This window comes from Meles meles, chromosome 2 (assembly GCF_922984935.1).
Source record: "Meles meles chromosome 2, mMelMel3.1 paternal haplotype, whole genome shotgun sequence".
Classification (NCBI taxonomy): domain Eukaryota; kingdom Metazoa; phylum Chordata; class Mammalia; order Carnivora; family Mustelidae; genus Meles; species Meles meles.
This window is the reverse complement of record NC_060067.1, coordinates 174,508,874-174,524,242: the sequence shown is the minus strand read 5'-3', so window position 1 is coordinate 174,524,242 and position 15,369 is coordinate 174,508,874. Positions and strand designations below refer to the sequence as shown.

General features: G+C 38.4%; 1 protein-coding gene across 1 annotated transcript in view; it reads left to right on the top strand.

Annotated features, from left to right (window-relative positions):
* The window catches only part of LOC123936948 (disintegrin and metalloproteinase domain-containing protein 5-like), a 160,432-nt gene that overhangs the window by 33,762 nt on the left and 111,301 nt on the right, over positions 1–15,369 (top strand). The window contains exons 4-7 of the mRNA XM_045997443.1: positions 9,329–9,407; positions 9,677–9,753; positions 10,987–11,161; positions 12,404–12,469. Coding sequence (XP_045853399.1) covers positions 9,329–9,407; positions 9,677–9,753; positions 10,987–11,161; positions 12,404–12,469 — 397 coding nt within the window. The remainder of the gene's footprint in view (positions 1–9,328; positions 9,408–9,676; positions 9,754–10,986; positions 11,162–12,403; positions 12,470–15,369) is intronic.

Genomic DNA, 15,369 nt, shown 5'->3' with positions numbered 1-15,369 from the left:
CTTCTGAGCAATCAGGATTCCCCACCCAAACGAGAGAAAAAAGAAAAGAAAAAGAAAAAAGAAAAAAAAAGAGAGAGACAGAGAGACAGGAAAAAAGGGAAGATAAAAGAGAAGGCTCAGCCCAAATGGGCCCCAAGGTAAGATTTATGAAGTATACATTCAAAAACAGGCAAACAGAAAGAGTAATAAAAGTATATGACAAGAGAAAAAAATATATATAAAAGCAAAAAAAGGGAGAACCTCATCAAAAAGAACCCCAAGTATAAGATTTATATACTATCAGAACAAACACAAATACACAGAAACACTGGCGGAAGAAAAAGCTGGGAGAGTGGTTATAAATTCTCAGTGTGGGTGAGGAAGTTTATTTTGATTCTTCCTGGATGTATCTTGATGTCTTTGTTAAAGAACTCAACTTTCCCAAGGTAAAGGGAGATTAAAAATTGGTTTACCTATAGGGGTAGCATTGATTGGGGAAAGGGGATTATCTTGAAGTTTAACTCTATATGCGTATTAGAAAATAAAAATTAAAAAAGAATAAACTCGACTAAACTAAAATTTAAAAAAAATTTAAAAATAGAAAAGCAAAAGAAAAACACGGGTGCATGTATCAGAAAGTTCAGGTTAGAAGGTTATTAAGGAATTTTATGTACTGGACATCTCACTGTGATGGTAAATAGGTTAAAAAATTATCTATATGTATTAAAAAAATGAACCAGAATAGTGGTAATAAGTTAAAAATAAGTTGTATCTATGAAGTGGTGGTGGTTCTCTTGTTGTCTTTTTTTTTTTTTTTCCTTTTCTGGTTGGTTTTCTGGGGGAGGGGCCTGCCACGTGGGTTTTCAGTTAATGATGTTCCCCGAGTTAAGTCCTCCCGCCCCCCTCAAGGGGGTGGGTTCTGAGGAAACCATTTTTTTCAGGCTTTTGTTCTCTGGAGGTTTTTATGTTTGTTCATCTGATTTCTCTTACCTTGACAGCTTTTGATGGTTTTTGGAGGTTTAGGGGAGAGCAAACTGCACCCCAACCTCCATCTCAGAGAGAAGCCTCAGAATGCTCTGCAGAGCTGCTGGCAGAGTAGGTTCTGAGTCCCTGGGGATGCAGGAGCTCCTCCTTGTATCCAAAACCACAGTAGAGGCGGCTGTCTGGGCAGCTCCAGAGACCGCCAGAGAGGTTCCAAGCAGCGATCACACACTGAGATTTTCCTGCTGGCCTGGGCTGGGAGTGCCTGGTTTTTCCGGGTCCGAGAGCTCTCGGGTAGCGTCTGTGAGCATCTCTCCCAGGGGTGGGTGTGGGGTGCGCGCGTCTCAGGCTCTGATCCTTTGGCGGGGGTCTAAGAGTGCCAGGCTAATGCCTGCCCGCACCTCTCTCAGGGAGGGTGTGGGGCACTCGTGTTTCAGGAACACCATCTGGGGAGGCTCCCAGCTCCTCACGGGAGTTGGACCCCACCCGTTCTCTGGCACGCTGGCGGCTCAGGCGCGCTGGCGGCTCAGGGACCAAGACCTGGTTTCTCCGCCACACTCAGCACCAGGGGAGGCTATCCTGGGTCTGGGACTTAAGCCCCTGTCCCTAACCACCCGGATTCCCACAATTTCCCCCTGTGATCCTTTGCTCTTTTTGTGTGCTTTCAACCAGACTCCAAGTTAATGCTCGTCCCCAGTCACAGGGCACTCTCGTATTGGGGTATTATTTTCCAATCTGTTGCCTCTGGTGGCTCCCTCCCCCTTTTGTTTCTCTTCCAATATCAGTCCGAGGTTCCCTCTCCACTTTACCTGCCCACTGGCATCTTCTGCTCCTGTAGAGATCCAGACATGTATAATTCTGATCTCAGGCTGATTTCATGGGTTATTGGAGTTCTTTGGTAGGTAATCAGCTCACTTTTTAGGGTACGGCACCTCCTCCTACTTCCCCGCCATCTTGACTCCTCTGTATCCCAATTTTTTAGAAGAAAAAACCCTATGTGTATACAAAAAATAAAGTTAGATACAATGAAGGATAAAATATGACTGTAAGAATGAAGATTCAAAAAAGATTATTATTTTTTTATGAAAAGTATTGTAAAGATAAACTAGTTAAAAAATGTTAGAAGAGGAAAGGGTAAAAGTTAAAATAAATTAGGTAGAAGTAAAAAAATAAAATAAATTAACTGCAAACTTAAGAATCATGGGGAGAAAGCCATGAATTCCATGCTTTGCTTTCTCCTCCTCTGGAATTCTGCTGTTTTCCTTGGTAAGTGAAATTGGTCTTAGTTGGATTTCTTGTTGATCTTCTGGGGGAGGGGCCTGTTGTAGTGATTTTCAAGTGTCTTTGCCAGAGGCAGAATTGCACCGCCCTTATTAGGGGCCAGGCTAAGTAATCCACTTGGGTTCGCTTTTGGGAGCTTTTGTTTCCTGAACGCTTTCTGTAGAGTTCTGGAGGATGGGAATGAAAATGGTGGCCTCCCAATCTCTGGCCCAGAGGAGCCCTGAGCTCGGGGCTCCACTCCTCAGTGCACCCACAGAGAAAAGCACTCAGTCACTCCCGTCTCCCTGGCCTCCGGCTGCACTCCGAGCTTACCCAGCCTGTGACCAAGCGTCTCTGTCTCTGGCACACAGCTCCACCTGGAGTCTCCGAACCCCGCAAACCCCTGAGCTCCTCCAGGGGGTATCTCCCCGGATCTTGTGGGGACCCCACTCACAGAGCAGGGGCCTATGCCAGGGATTACGGCTCAAGGTAACCCCGAGTTGAGAGCTCACTCCTCGGCTCTGTCTCTGTAGCTGGCTTCCCTGCTCTAATAATTGCAAGCTCTGTGACACTCAGACACCCCTGATCCTTCTGTGACCCTGTGAGACCTGGGGCCATGCTGACCCCACATGGGCTTCACCCCGGTTTAGCCTCTGGAGCAATGTCCCTCAGTGGAGCAGACTTTTAAAAGTCCTGATTTTGTGCTCCGTTGTTCCGCCACTTGCCAGGAGCCGGCCGCTCCCCCCGTGGTCTATCTTCCAGTTGCTTTGGATTCACTTCTCCGCCCGTCCTACCTTTCAGAAAGTGGTCAATCTTCTGTTTCTAGCATTGTTGCTCTTCTTCTCTTCTTTTATTTTTTTTTAAATTTGTTTATTTTCAGCGTAACAGTGTTCATTGTTTTTGCACCACACCCAGTGCTCCATGCAGTATGTGCCCTCCCTATTACCCACCACCTGGTTCCTCAACCTCCCACCCACCCCCCACCCCTTCAAAACCCTCTGGTTGTTTTTCAGAGTCCATAGTCTCTCATGGTTCATCTCCCCTTCCAGTTTCCCTCAACTCCCTCTCCTCTCCATCTCCCCATGTCCACCGTGTTCTTTGTTATGCTCCACAAATAAGTGAGACCATATGATACTTGACTCTCTCTGCTTGACTTATTTCGCTCAGCATAATCTCTTCCAGTCCCGTCCATGTTGCTACTCTTCTTCTCTTCAATCTGCTGTTGGATTTGTAGGTGTTCGCAATGGTTTGATAAGCTATCTAGTTGATCTCCTGCTACCAGATGTCGTCTCAGCCTACTTCTCTGCCGTCTTGACTCCTCCTCAAGTTTTTGTGTCTTCTTCAATTTCTTTCATGGGTGTTCTGTAGTTCCTTGAGTTCAGATCCTTTACTTCTTTGGTTAAGTTTATTCCCAGGTATCTTATGGTTCTTGGTGCTATCGTAAATAGAATAAATTCTCTCATTTCCCTTTCTACATTTTCTTTGTTAGTGTATAAGAAAGCAATTGGTTTCTGTGCCTTGATTTTGTATCCTGCCACATTACTAAATTGCTGTATGAATTCTAGTAGTTTGGGGGTGGAGTCTTTTGGGTTTTCCATATAAAGTAACATGTCATCTGTGAAGAGAGAGAGTTTGACTTCTTTGCCAATTTTCATACCTTTTATTTCTTTTTGTTGTCTGATTGCTGTTGCTAGGACTTCTAATACTATGTTAAGCAACAGTGACGAGAATAGGCATCCTTGTTGTGTTCCTGATCTCAAAAGGGAAAGGCTGCCACCTTTTTCCCACTGAAAATGATATTCACTGTGGATTTTTCATAGGTAGATTTTATGAAGTTGAGGAATGTTCCCTCGATCCCTATACTTCAAAGAGTTTTAACCAGGAACGGGTGCTGTATTTTGTCAAATGCTTTTCCCACATCAGTTGAGAGGACCATGTGGTTATTCCCTCTTCTCTAATTGATTCTATCACATTGATTGATTTGCAAATGTTGAACCACCCCTGCATCCCAGGGTGCATGGTGGATAATCTTTTTAATGTACTGTTGGATCCTATTAGCTAGGATCTTCTTGAGAATCTTGGTATCCATATTTGTCAGGGATATTGGTCAGAAATTCTCCTTTTTGATGGGGTCTTTGCCTGTTTTGGGGATCAGGGTAATGCTAACTTCATAGAAAGAGTCTGGAAGTTTTCCTTCTGTTTCTTTTTTTGAAAGAGCTTCAGGAGAATAGGTATTATTTCTTCTTTGAGTGTTTGAATTCCCCTGGGAATCCGTCAGGTCCTGGGCTCTTGTTTTTTGGGAGGTTTTTGATCACTGCTTCAATCTTGTTACTAGATATTGGTCTATTCAGGCTGCCAGCTTCTTCCTGTTTCAGTCTTGGAAGGTTAAAGTTTTCCAGGAATGCATTCATTTAAGTTTAACTTATTGGCATATAGTTGTTGATAATAATTTCTGATCATTCTTTTTATTTCCTTGGTGTTGGTCATGATCTTTCCCCTTTCATTCATAATTTTATAAATTTGGGTCCTCTCTCTTTTCTTTTGAATTAGTTTGCCAGTGGTTTATCTATCTTATTGATTCTTTCAAAGAACCAGCTTCTAGTTTTGTTGATTAGTTATACTATATCTCTAGTTTCTAACTCATTGATCTCTGCTCTAATCTTAATTATTTCTCTTCTTATGTGTGGGGTTGGCTTAATTTGTTGTTGATTTTCCAGTTCTTTCAGGTATAAAGAGAGCTGGTGTATTCTGGATTTTTCAGTTTTTTTGAGTGAGGCTTGCATGGCTATGTATTTCCCCCTTAGGACTGCTTTTGCTATATCACATAGGTTTTGGACTGATGTGTCTTCATTCTCATTGGTTTCCATGAATTGTTTAAGTTCTTCTTTGATTTTCTGGTTGAACCATGCATTCTTGAGCAGGATCGTCTTTAGCTTCCAAGTGTTTGTATTCCTTTCAAACTTTTTTCTTGTGATTGAGTTCCAGTTTCAAAGCATCATGGACTGAGGGAATAATCTCAGTCTTTTGGTTTCAATTGAGCCCTGATTTGTGACCCAGTATGTGGTCTATTCTGGAGAAAGCTCCATGAGTACTTGAGAAGAATGAGTATTCTGTTGTTTTAGGATGGAATGTTCTGTATTTATCTATGAGTTCCTTTTGGTCGATGTGTCATTCAAAGCTTTTGTTTCTTTATTGGTTTTCTGCTTAGATGATCTATTACTGAGAGTGGCATGTTAAGATCTCCTACAATTAATGTATTCCTGTCAATATGACTCTTTAATAGTTGGCTTAGTAGTTGGCTGCTCTCATGTTGGGGGCATAAATATTTACAATTGTTAGATCTTCTTGGTGGATAGACCCTTTAAGAATGATGTAGTGTCCTTCTGTATCTCTGACTACAGTCTTTAGCTTAAAATCTAATTTATCTGATAGGAGAATAGCTACTCCAGCTTTCTTTTGAATGAAAGATGCTTCTCCATCCCTTCACTTTCAGTCTGGATATATCTTTAGGTTCCAAGTGTGTCTCCTGTGGAAAGCATATGGACAGGTCCTATCATTTTATCCAGTCTGCAATCCTGTGCCTTTTTATGGGAACATTTAGGCTGTTCACATTGAGAGTGATTATTGAAACATAAGTTTTTAGTGATATCATGTTGCCTGAGAAGTCCTTGTTTCTATAGATTGTCTTTGTAAATTTCTGTTCTATGTTATTCTTGGGTTCTTTCTTCTTTTATAAAAAACCCCCTTAATATTTCTTGTAGTGCCGGCTTGGTGGTCACAAACTTTTTTAAACCTTGCCTGTTTTGTAAGCTCACTATGTCTCCATCTATTCTGAATGTCAGCCTTGCTGGATAAAGTATTCTTGGCTGCAAGTTCTTCTCATTTAGTGCCCTGAATATGTCTTGCCAGCCCTTTCTGGCTTGCCAGGTTTCTTTGGGCAGGTCTGATGTTATTCTAATGGGCCTTTCTCTGTATGTAAGGAATCTCTTCCCCCTTGCTGCCCTTAAGACCTCTTGCCTAAAATTACGATTCATGAATTTAACCATTAAGTATCTGGATGTCTTTCTAGACTCGTTGGTCTTGGGGGGTGTCCTCTCTGCCTCTAGGACATGAACACTTTTTCCATTCCCCAAATTGGGGAAATTTTCATCCAGAATTTGTTCACCCATATCTTCTAGTCTTCCCTCTTTCTCCACCTGCTTAGGGATCCCAATAATTCTGACATTGGAATGTTTCATGGCATCATTTATTTCCCTAATTCTATTTTCATGGCTTCTAAGCTGTTTATTCCAGGCATCCTCCTAATCCTTCTTCTCTAAGTTTGTCTTCTAGATCACTAATTCGATCTTCTGCCTCAGTTATGCTGGCTGTTAGAGTATTTATATTCGATTGGATCTCATTTCCGCCCTTAGAGTTTCTATGTTGCCACTAGTGGTCTTCTCCATCCTAGCCATTGCTTGGATAATTTTTCTCCTGAATTCCCTTTCTGACATATGTTTATTGTTCATATTCAGTAGTTTTGTGGCAAAGGGCACAGTCTTTGAATATTTACTCTGTTGGGTGTTCTTCTTTCTAGTCATTTTGGTGAGAGGTGTTTGAGCGGTTGTTTAGCTGAATATATCAACCACTATCTAGGCAAGGTGCACCCTGAAAAGTTTCAGAGCAATCAGAAGTCATCACCAAAAAGAAAGAAAAAAGAGAGAGAAAAATAGAAAGAAAAAAAAAAAAGATAGAGAGAAACCCAGCCAAAATGAGCCCGAAAAGTAAGATTTATATGGTACATAAACAAAAATGAACAATTAAAAAGACTGGCAAAAGTCAAAGACAAGAAAAAAAAGAAGAAAAACCTAGCCAAAAGGAACCCCAAGAATAATATTTATATAGTACAAAAACAAATACAAATACACAGAAACACCAACAGAAGAATAAGATGGGAAGGTGGTTATAAACCCTTGATGTGAGCAAGGAAGGTTATTTCGGTTCTTCCTGGATGAATATTGTTATCTTTGTCACCTTTGACAAACTTTCCATAGATATAGGGAAATTAAAACTGGTTTATATATAGAGGTAGTATTGAATAGGGAAAAAGGATTACCCTGAAGCTTATGTCTATATGTATTTAAAAAAAGGAAGAAAAACACAGGTATATATATGAAAAAAGTTCAAGTTAAAAAGTTGTTATGCAATATGTTGTGTTAAACCTCTAGTTGTAATGGTAAGTAGGTAAAAAAAATTAAAAGGAGAAGTGTGAGAATAAAAAAAAAGAAGAAAAGTTGTATCTATGAAATATACAGGCATTGGGGCAATACTGAGAGCTTAATTTATTGTTTTCCCCTGATATTTGGGTGTTACAGTTTTTTTAAAAAATATTTTATTTATTTATTTGACAGAGAGAGAGGTCACAAGTAGGCAGAGAGGCAGGCAGAGAGAGAGGGAGAAACAGGCTCCCCAATGAACAGAGAGCCTGATGCGGGGCTCGATCCCAGGACCCTGAGATCATGACCTGAGCTGAAGGCAGAGACCTTGGGTATTACAGTTTTATGGGGACCCTGTGGTTATTGTCTTCTTGTTCCTTTGGCTAGTCTTCTTGGGGAGGGACCTGCCACATTGTTTTCCATTCAGTCCTCCTTGGTTTGAGTCACCCTGCCTGCTATCAAGGGACTGGGCTCTGTGGAAACTGCTTTCAGGCTTATGTTCTCTGGAGGATTTTGTTCTTTGAAGGCTTTTTGGCTTTTCAGAGGTTTAGTGGAAAGCAAACTGTCCACACCCAGACCTCTGCCTCAGAGAGAGGCCTCAGTCTGCTCCCCTCTGAATGGTCCAGAAAACAAAGACTCCCCCTCTGCAAATTCTGCCAGGCACCACAACCTCCCACTGGTGGTGCGCACCCCCAGCCACTCTCCCAGTGGTTGCCCGGGGCCCCTCCTTGTCTCTGCACCCTGGTGCTACTAGAACTGTGAGCAATATTGGTCTGGATGAGCCCGATTCCAGTTACTGCTGTTGCTGGGAATGCTGTCTCCGGTCCATGCCCAGGGAAGGTTCAGGTCGCTAAACGCTGCAGGCCGAGAGACCCCGACCTGAGTTGGCGCTGGGTTCTCTTAGGTGCGGGCTGGGTGTGCTCAGACCCCGCAGTCATGCAGGTCGAGGAAGGCTGCAGGCCCAGAGACTGCCCACTGGTGCCCACACCAGGTTCTCTCAGGTGGGAGTGTGCCCAACCTGAGTAGTAGTGCAAGCAGCAGTAAGCTGTGGACTCAAGGACCAAAGATTTGAGGCCCCACCATACTCTCTCTGGCATGTGTGGTCACCAGAGGTGACCGTCCTGGGCCCATGTCCTTTTGACCACCAGATTCCACCAGTTGGCTCTTAAGATCTTTTGCTCTCTTTGAGTGCTTTTAACCAGACTCCAAGTTAATGTTTGTTCGCAACACAGGGCACTTTCATATTGGGATATTACTTTCTAATGGGTCCCTTCTGGTGCCTCCCTCCTCTTCTGTTTATCCTCCAATATCAGTCCAAGCTTTCCCACTCTGCTTTACCTCTTCATTGCTGTCTTCTTCCCCTGTAGAGATCCAGAAGTGTGTAATCTTACATCTCAGGCCGATTTCATGGGTGTTTAGAGTTTTCTGGTAGATATTTAGCTCACTTTAGGGGACCGGTTGAAACAGGGTCTCTTATTCTCTGCCATCTTGCCCCATCTTGCCCCTCCTCCTCAAGAAAATATTTTTAAATTTTGTTCTAACACTTTAAGATTTAGGTTTAATATCTGGAATCAGATTTAACACAACATTTTAAACACAAAAATAAACAAATACAGAAATTTTTAAATTCTATGCTGGAACTTGGGACCTATGTTATTTTACCATTTACTATATCTAGCTGTTTTGGTTGTTCATTGATATGTATTTTAGTATTGTATGTTACTATAGTTAAAATAATTTCTTCAGCACCTGGTTTATTGTAAATGACAGAAAAGTATTTGGACGATTGACTATGTAAAGGTAATTGACACTACAATTCCTCAGTGAAAGAACAATTTGTATTATGAAGAATAATTTTTTCTATGTTTTCTGTTTTACAACTTGAGCATGTTTTGTGATTTTTTTTGGTCTAGATTATTTTTATCTTCAGTTTCTGTTGTTTACTTTTATGACAAAGATGACACCCAACATTCTCAGCCTTTGTTAGCACAGGTAAGACTGAGATTTTTCTTACAGACTTCTTACTCTGGGTTATCTTTAAAAATGTAAATATTCTGAAATTTCTAGAATATTATTTTACACATTCACTGAAATTGAATAACTTGGACTAATTCTTATTCCTACCTGGCAAAAGTTCATTGGCTAATTGCCCATGCATGTTAAAGTACTAGGGTAGATAAAGTAATAAATACAAATGACACAGGTGGGATGTCCATTTTAAAAATAAGTTATCCATTTATTCTTGTGTATGTTTTTTTCAGGTGAATTGCAGTTATCATGGATATGTTGCAGGTTTTCCACATTCTCTTGTGTCACTCCATACTTGTTCAGGACTCAGGTTGTAACCTATTTAAAGTTATTCCATTTGCCAGTATTGATCCTGTTAACCTGAGTTGATCCTCCGTTTATCTTTTCTAGTTCTATATTCACCTTTGTTATCTCAGTTCCCTAAGGAGTGACTCAGAATTACTGGTAAAATAGAACTGGTCACCTTGGCAGCATTTGTCCCTGTTGGAAGGCTACATGATGATTCTTTTTTTTTTTTTTTAATTTTTATTGTGTTATGTTAGTCACCATAATATACATGATGAGGTTTTTGGTTTTTTTTTTTTTTTTTTTTTTTTAGATCTTATTTATTTAGTTGACAGAAAGAGATCACAAGTGGGCAGAGAGGCAGGCAAAAAGAGAGGGAGGAGTAGGCACCCTGCCAAGCAGAGAGTCCAATGTGGGGCTTGATCCCAGGACTCTGAGTTCATGACCTGAGCTGAAGGCAGAGGCTTAACCCACTGAGCCACCTAGGTACCCCACATCATGAGTTTTTGATGCAGTGTTTCACGATTCATTGTTTATGTACTTGTTGATTCTAACAAGATCTGCTGCTTGAGGCTTTGAGAGGCCTTGAGTGTAGGGGGTGTTTTTTGGTCTCTCCATACTTTAGTTTTTCTAGATTTTTAATATTTTTATTGATTTCTTAATTTCCTAGAATGGTTGAAAATTGTAGAATGCCTAGATCTGATAGGTATTTTAGCTCTGCTTCCAGTCATTTTTAGGCAGGTAATACCTTCATTTAAGTCCACACAAAAAATGGTGTGTAACATTAAGTCTCAAGGAAGAGTAGGTATCTCAAAAAGAAGAAAGGACCTAACACTAAGGAAGAGAGTGCCTAAATATCTGACAAGCTGGCTTAGAAAATCTGTAGGGGTTCTAACCTGTTTAATCACATGGATCCATGCCACTTACATGCTTTCTTTAAGATAATAAAAATATTTCTCTTAGAATATTTGTAATATTAGGCAGTATGCCTTATATATTAATATTAATATATTAATATAAATTAATATATATTTATATATAATATAACTATATATTAATATATATTAATATATATTAATCCTGTGGTATTACTGGTCCGGTCTTGAGTTTAACACCTCAATGAATAAACTAGAGAAACCAAGGGTGACTTTAAATGTAAGAAAAAAAAATTTTTTTTTTTTTTGCCAAAATTACTCCTTAGAATATTATAGTTTTGGTAGAATAATTTCAGACTTGTTTTGATTATCTTAATACTTAGGGGAACATTACAGCTTAAAAACATCTCATACGGAATTGAACCAATGGAGGCTGTATCGGGATTTGTGCACATGATTTATGAAGAAAAATATGATAACATTGGTGTACCTCTCTTAGGAGAAACTAAGACTTACAGTTATAACAACATATATTATCATATCAGGAAAAGTTCAGAAGTAAGTGTTGACTTTTTAAATTTAACTTATTCCTTATAATTTCATGAAATGAAAACTACTTTCAGAGCAAAATTTGATGACCTGCAGATTTAAGATTGTTTTACTTTTTCATGAGGGCCTTGCTTGACTTTTAAAATGGGTAAAGAATAAAATTAAGTTCTCCATTAACTTGTCATTAGATTAAAGTTTAGTAAAGACTTAGGTAATTAATCTTGGACACATGGATTCAAGAAACCAAAAAATTAATTTCGCATGTGGACATTTGAGTAGCTAATGTAAATTATTCCTTTTCCTCAATTAGGCTGATAAATTAGGTGAAAATATCACATAATCTGTGTTTCTAAGTTAAGTCTTTGTTTTAGGAGAGTTTAGAAATGAATACTATTAGTGGCCTATATAAGGTACATGTAAAGCAATATGATGAATTCTTCTTCCACAAAGGCTAGTAAACTGCTTTAATGTCATAAATAGCATTCCTGGCTCCAGTGAACTGCCACTGTTTGTAAACTTCAGTAATATTGTTTGCCAGAAGTAGTTTCCTTTTTTTTTAAGATTTTATTTATTTATTTGACAGAGAGAGAGATCACAAGTAGGCAGAGAGGCAGGCAGAGAGAGAGGAGGAAGCAGTCTCCCTGCAGAGCAGAGAGCCCGATGCGGGGCTCGATCCCAGGACCCTGAGATCATGACCTGAGCCGAAGGCGGCGGCTTAATCCACTGAGCCACCCAGGCGCCCCCAGAAGTAGTTTCCTAATAATTGGTAGCAGAAAATCTGTCCACGTGGAAGACTACTATGAAAATTATCACAAGGGAAGAAAGAAAAGATTTATGTTGTAATCTTAAAATTTCCCCCAACCTCCCAGACCTGACCCTTCAAAACCCTCAGGTTGTTTTTCAGAGTCCATAGTCTCTTATGGTTCGCCTCCCCTTCCAAATTTTTTTTTTTTAATAAACATATAATGTATTTTTATCCCCAGGGGTACAGGTCTGTGAAAATTTCCAATTGCAACTATTGCTAAAATCAACAGATACCTGGATTCTTGTATAGCTTGGGATCTCATTGAACAACTTTATTAACTACAGGAACTTTTTGGACTGGAATTTTCTGAATAGTACCTAAATTTTGTATTTGGATGCCGCTTTATTATGTAGTCAGTAGCACCATGTCTCTCGGGTTCTGAATATAATTTCAATAGAAGGTAAATTTTTGGAAATTCCTCAGAACTCATGTTGTGTGTTTTTCAGAGAACTGAATTTTCCAAGTTACATCCTCAATATCTTGAAATATATATTGTTGTGGATAAAATTCTGGTAGGTTCTTTTTAATGTATTGCTATTTTAAAGTGATTTAACCTTTGTATTTAATTTGATTTCAATTATGTAATAAAAATTTTTTTTAAAAGATTTTATTTATTTATTTGAGAGATAGAGATCGCAAGTAGACAGAGAGGCAGGCAGAGAGAGAGAGAGGAGGAAGCAGGCTCCCCGCTGAGCAGAGAGCCCGATGTGGGGCTCGATCCCAGGACCCTGGGACCATGACCTGAGCCGAAGGCAGAGGCTTTAACCCACTGAGCCACCCAGGCACCCTGTAATAAAAATTTTAAAACCATTTTTGACAAATATTTATTTTGTTTTTGCAGTAGTAACTTCTTAAAAATTATTCATAAGCCAAGTGTTGAATTCATTTATTTTATATATGAGTTTCTCTACATGTTTTTGCAAAGTAAAGCATTTTTTATATTTTTAAAGCTTGTCAGTCTGTTTTTCTTTTTTTCAAAAGAACTACATCCTCAGTGAAACCCTCAGGCCCCACATATAATAATGTTTAACTGCTTCAGCCTCATTGAAAGAATAGTCTACAAAACAAATATGCTACTTCTAAGTGAAGGGATAAAACAAGTTATCTGTTTTGTTCTCGGTTCTAGATAAATGAAATAAAGAAAAACGAATAAAATTTTCATATTGAGGATTCACAATTACATTTCTGATCTTGTATGGGTTTAGGTTTTTAATTTGTACAACACGGGTAGTTAGGAGATTCTGAACTATGAGGCTACATTTATTCCTGGTTGGTAAGATCCAAGGGCACCTGTTGGAGGCAAAGAATATTTCTCTCTGTAGGAATGCAACTTCAAGCAGGTATTCCCACAAATTATTTCCAGCCATATATGAGCTCAAAATTCAAAAGAAAATTTGCTACCATAAACTAGGGTTAGCAAAAAATAAATAAATAAAAAATAATAGATTTAGATATAGGAAACTTACAGATATTAAAATTTTAAGATATGTTACAAAAATATTTCATTCCATAGGGAGTCTATTGATTCCAGAAGAGGTGGATATGAGGCAGGAAGCTGAGCTAAATATTAGCAGAGGTTACAAAAATTGAAGTCCATTGACTTACTAAAGAGTGGGAAGATTTTTTTTTTTTTTACACATGGTTACGCTGACTTAGAACAATGCTAATACATATTCTAAAATCATATTCCTGTGAATTTATAAAGCAATTAGAAATAAGAAAGCAGAATTTTAATCATAATCAACAAAAATAAGTCAATGAAGGGAAAGGAAAACATTATATATTAAATTTTTATTTCATAGTAACCTAAATTTAGCAGTTATAAGTACATAATTTGAAGTCAGAGAGATCTAGCATTGAATCCCAATGTCCTTCCTTCTTTTTTTTATTGTGGTAAAAAGCATTTAGTATTAAATTTTCCATACTAACCATTTTTAAATGTATAGTTCAGTAGTGTTAAGTATATTCACATTGTTGTTCAACAGATCTCTAGAATCTTTTCATCCTGAAAACCAACATTCTATGCCCATTGAACACTAATTTCTCCACACCCCCTGCATCCCCTGCCCCACCCTTGGCAAATACCTTTCTACTTTCTGTTTCTATGATTCTGACTACTTTAGATAATATAAATGAGTGGAATTATACAGAATTTGAACTTTTGTGACTGGCTTATTTTGCTTTGCATAATGTCCTCAGGTTTCATCCATATTGTAGCACATGACAGGATTATCTTCCTTTTTAAGGCTGTGACTATCCCATTGCATGTGAATATACCCATTGCATTTTCTTTACCCAGTCTTCTATTAATGGGCATTTGGGTTTCTTCTGCCTTCAGGCTATTGCGAATAATGCTCCAAAGAACATGAATGTGTAAATATCTCTTTGCAATCTTGCTTTGAATATTTTGGATGTATACCCAGAAGCTGGATTGTTAGAACATATGTTAATTCTATGTTTAATTTTTTGAGGAACTGCTGTACTGTTTTCCATTATTAATATTAATATTTCTATTAATAAAGAATTTTAAAGTTTTTTGTTGTTAAGCTATAGGATTTCTTTTGTATATTCTACATAGTAACTTATCAGATATGTGATTTGTAAATGCTTTCTCCCATTCTGTAAGCTGCCTTTTCACTCTGTTGATTGTTTTCTTTGATGCACAAAAGTTAAGTTTAATGTAATCCCATTTGTTTATCTGTACTTTTGTTGCCTGTGTTTTTGGTATCATATCCAAAAAGTGATTGCCAAATCCAATGTACTGAAGGTTTTTTCCTATGCTTTTTTCCAGGAGTTTCATAATTTTAAGTCTTACATTTATGCCAATTTTGAGTTAACTTTTGTATATGATTTAAAGTAAGGGTCCAACTTCATTCTTTGACATGTAGGTAGATATAGATTTTCCAGTGCCATTTGTTGAAGACACTGATCATTTTCCACTGTGTATGCTGGCACCAGTGTTGAAAATATTTGGCCATATATGCTCAAGGCTTTATTTCTGGATGCTCTATTCTATTCCATTGTTCCATATATCTGTCTTTATGCTAATACCACATAGTTTTCATTACTGTTGCTTTGTAGTATGTTTCAAAATTGGGAAATGAGGCACTGTAACATTTTTCTTCTAGGCTATTTTTTTCTATTTCTGAAAAATATGCCATAAAGATTGCAGTGAATCTGTAGGTAGCTTTATCTGGTAGTTTGGGCATTTTAACATTATTTTAACACTACAAAGTTTTACAGTTAATGAGCATGAGATGTCTTTCCATTTGTCTGTATATTCTTTGATTTATTTTACCAGTGCCTTCAGCTTTCAGTGTGCAAGACTTTCACCTCATTGGTTAAGTCTATGCTTAAGTATTTTATCCTTTTTGATGCTATAGTAAAAGGGAGCATTTTCTTAATTCCCTTT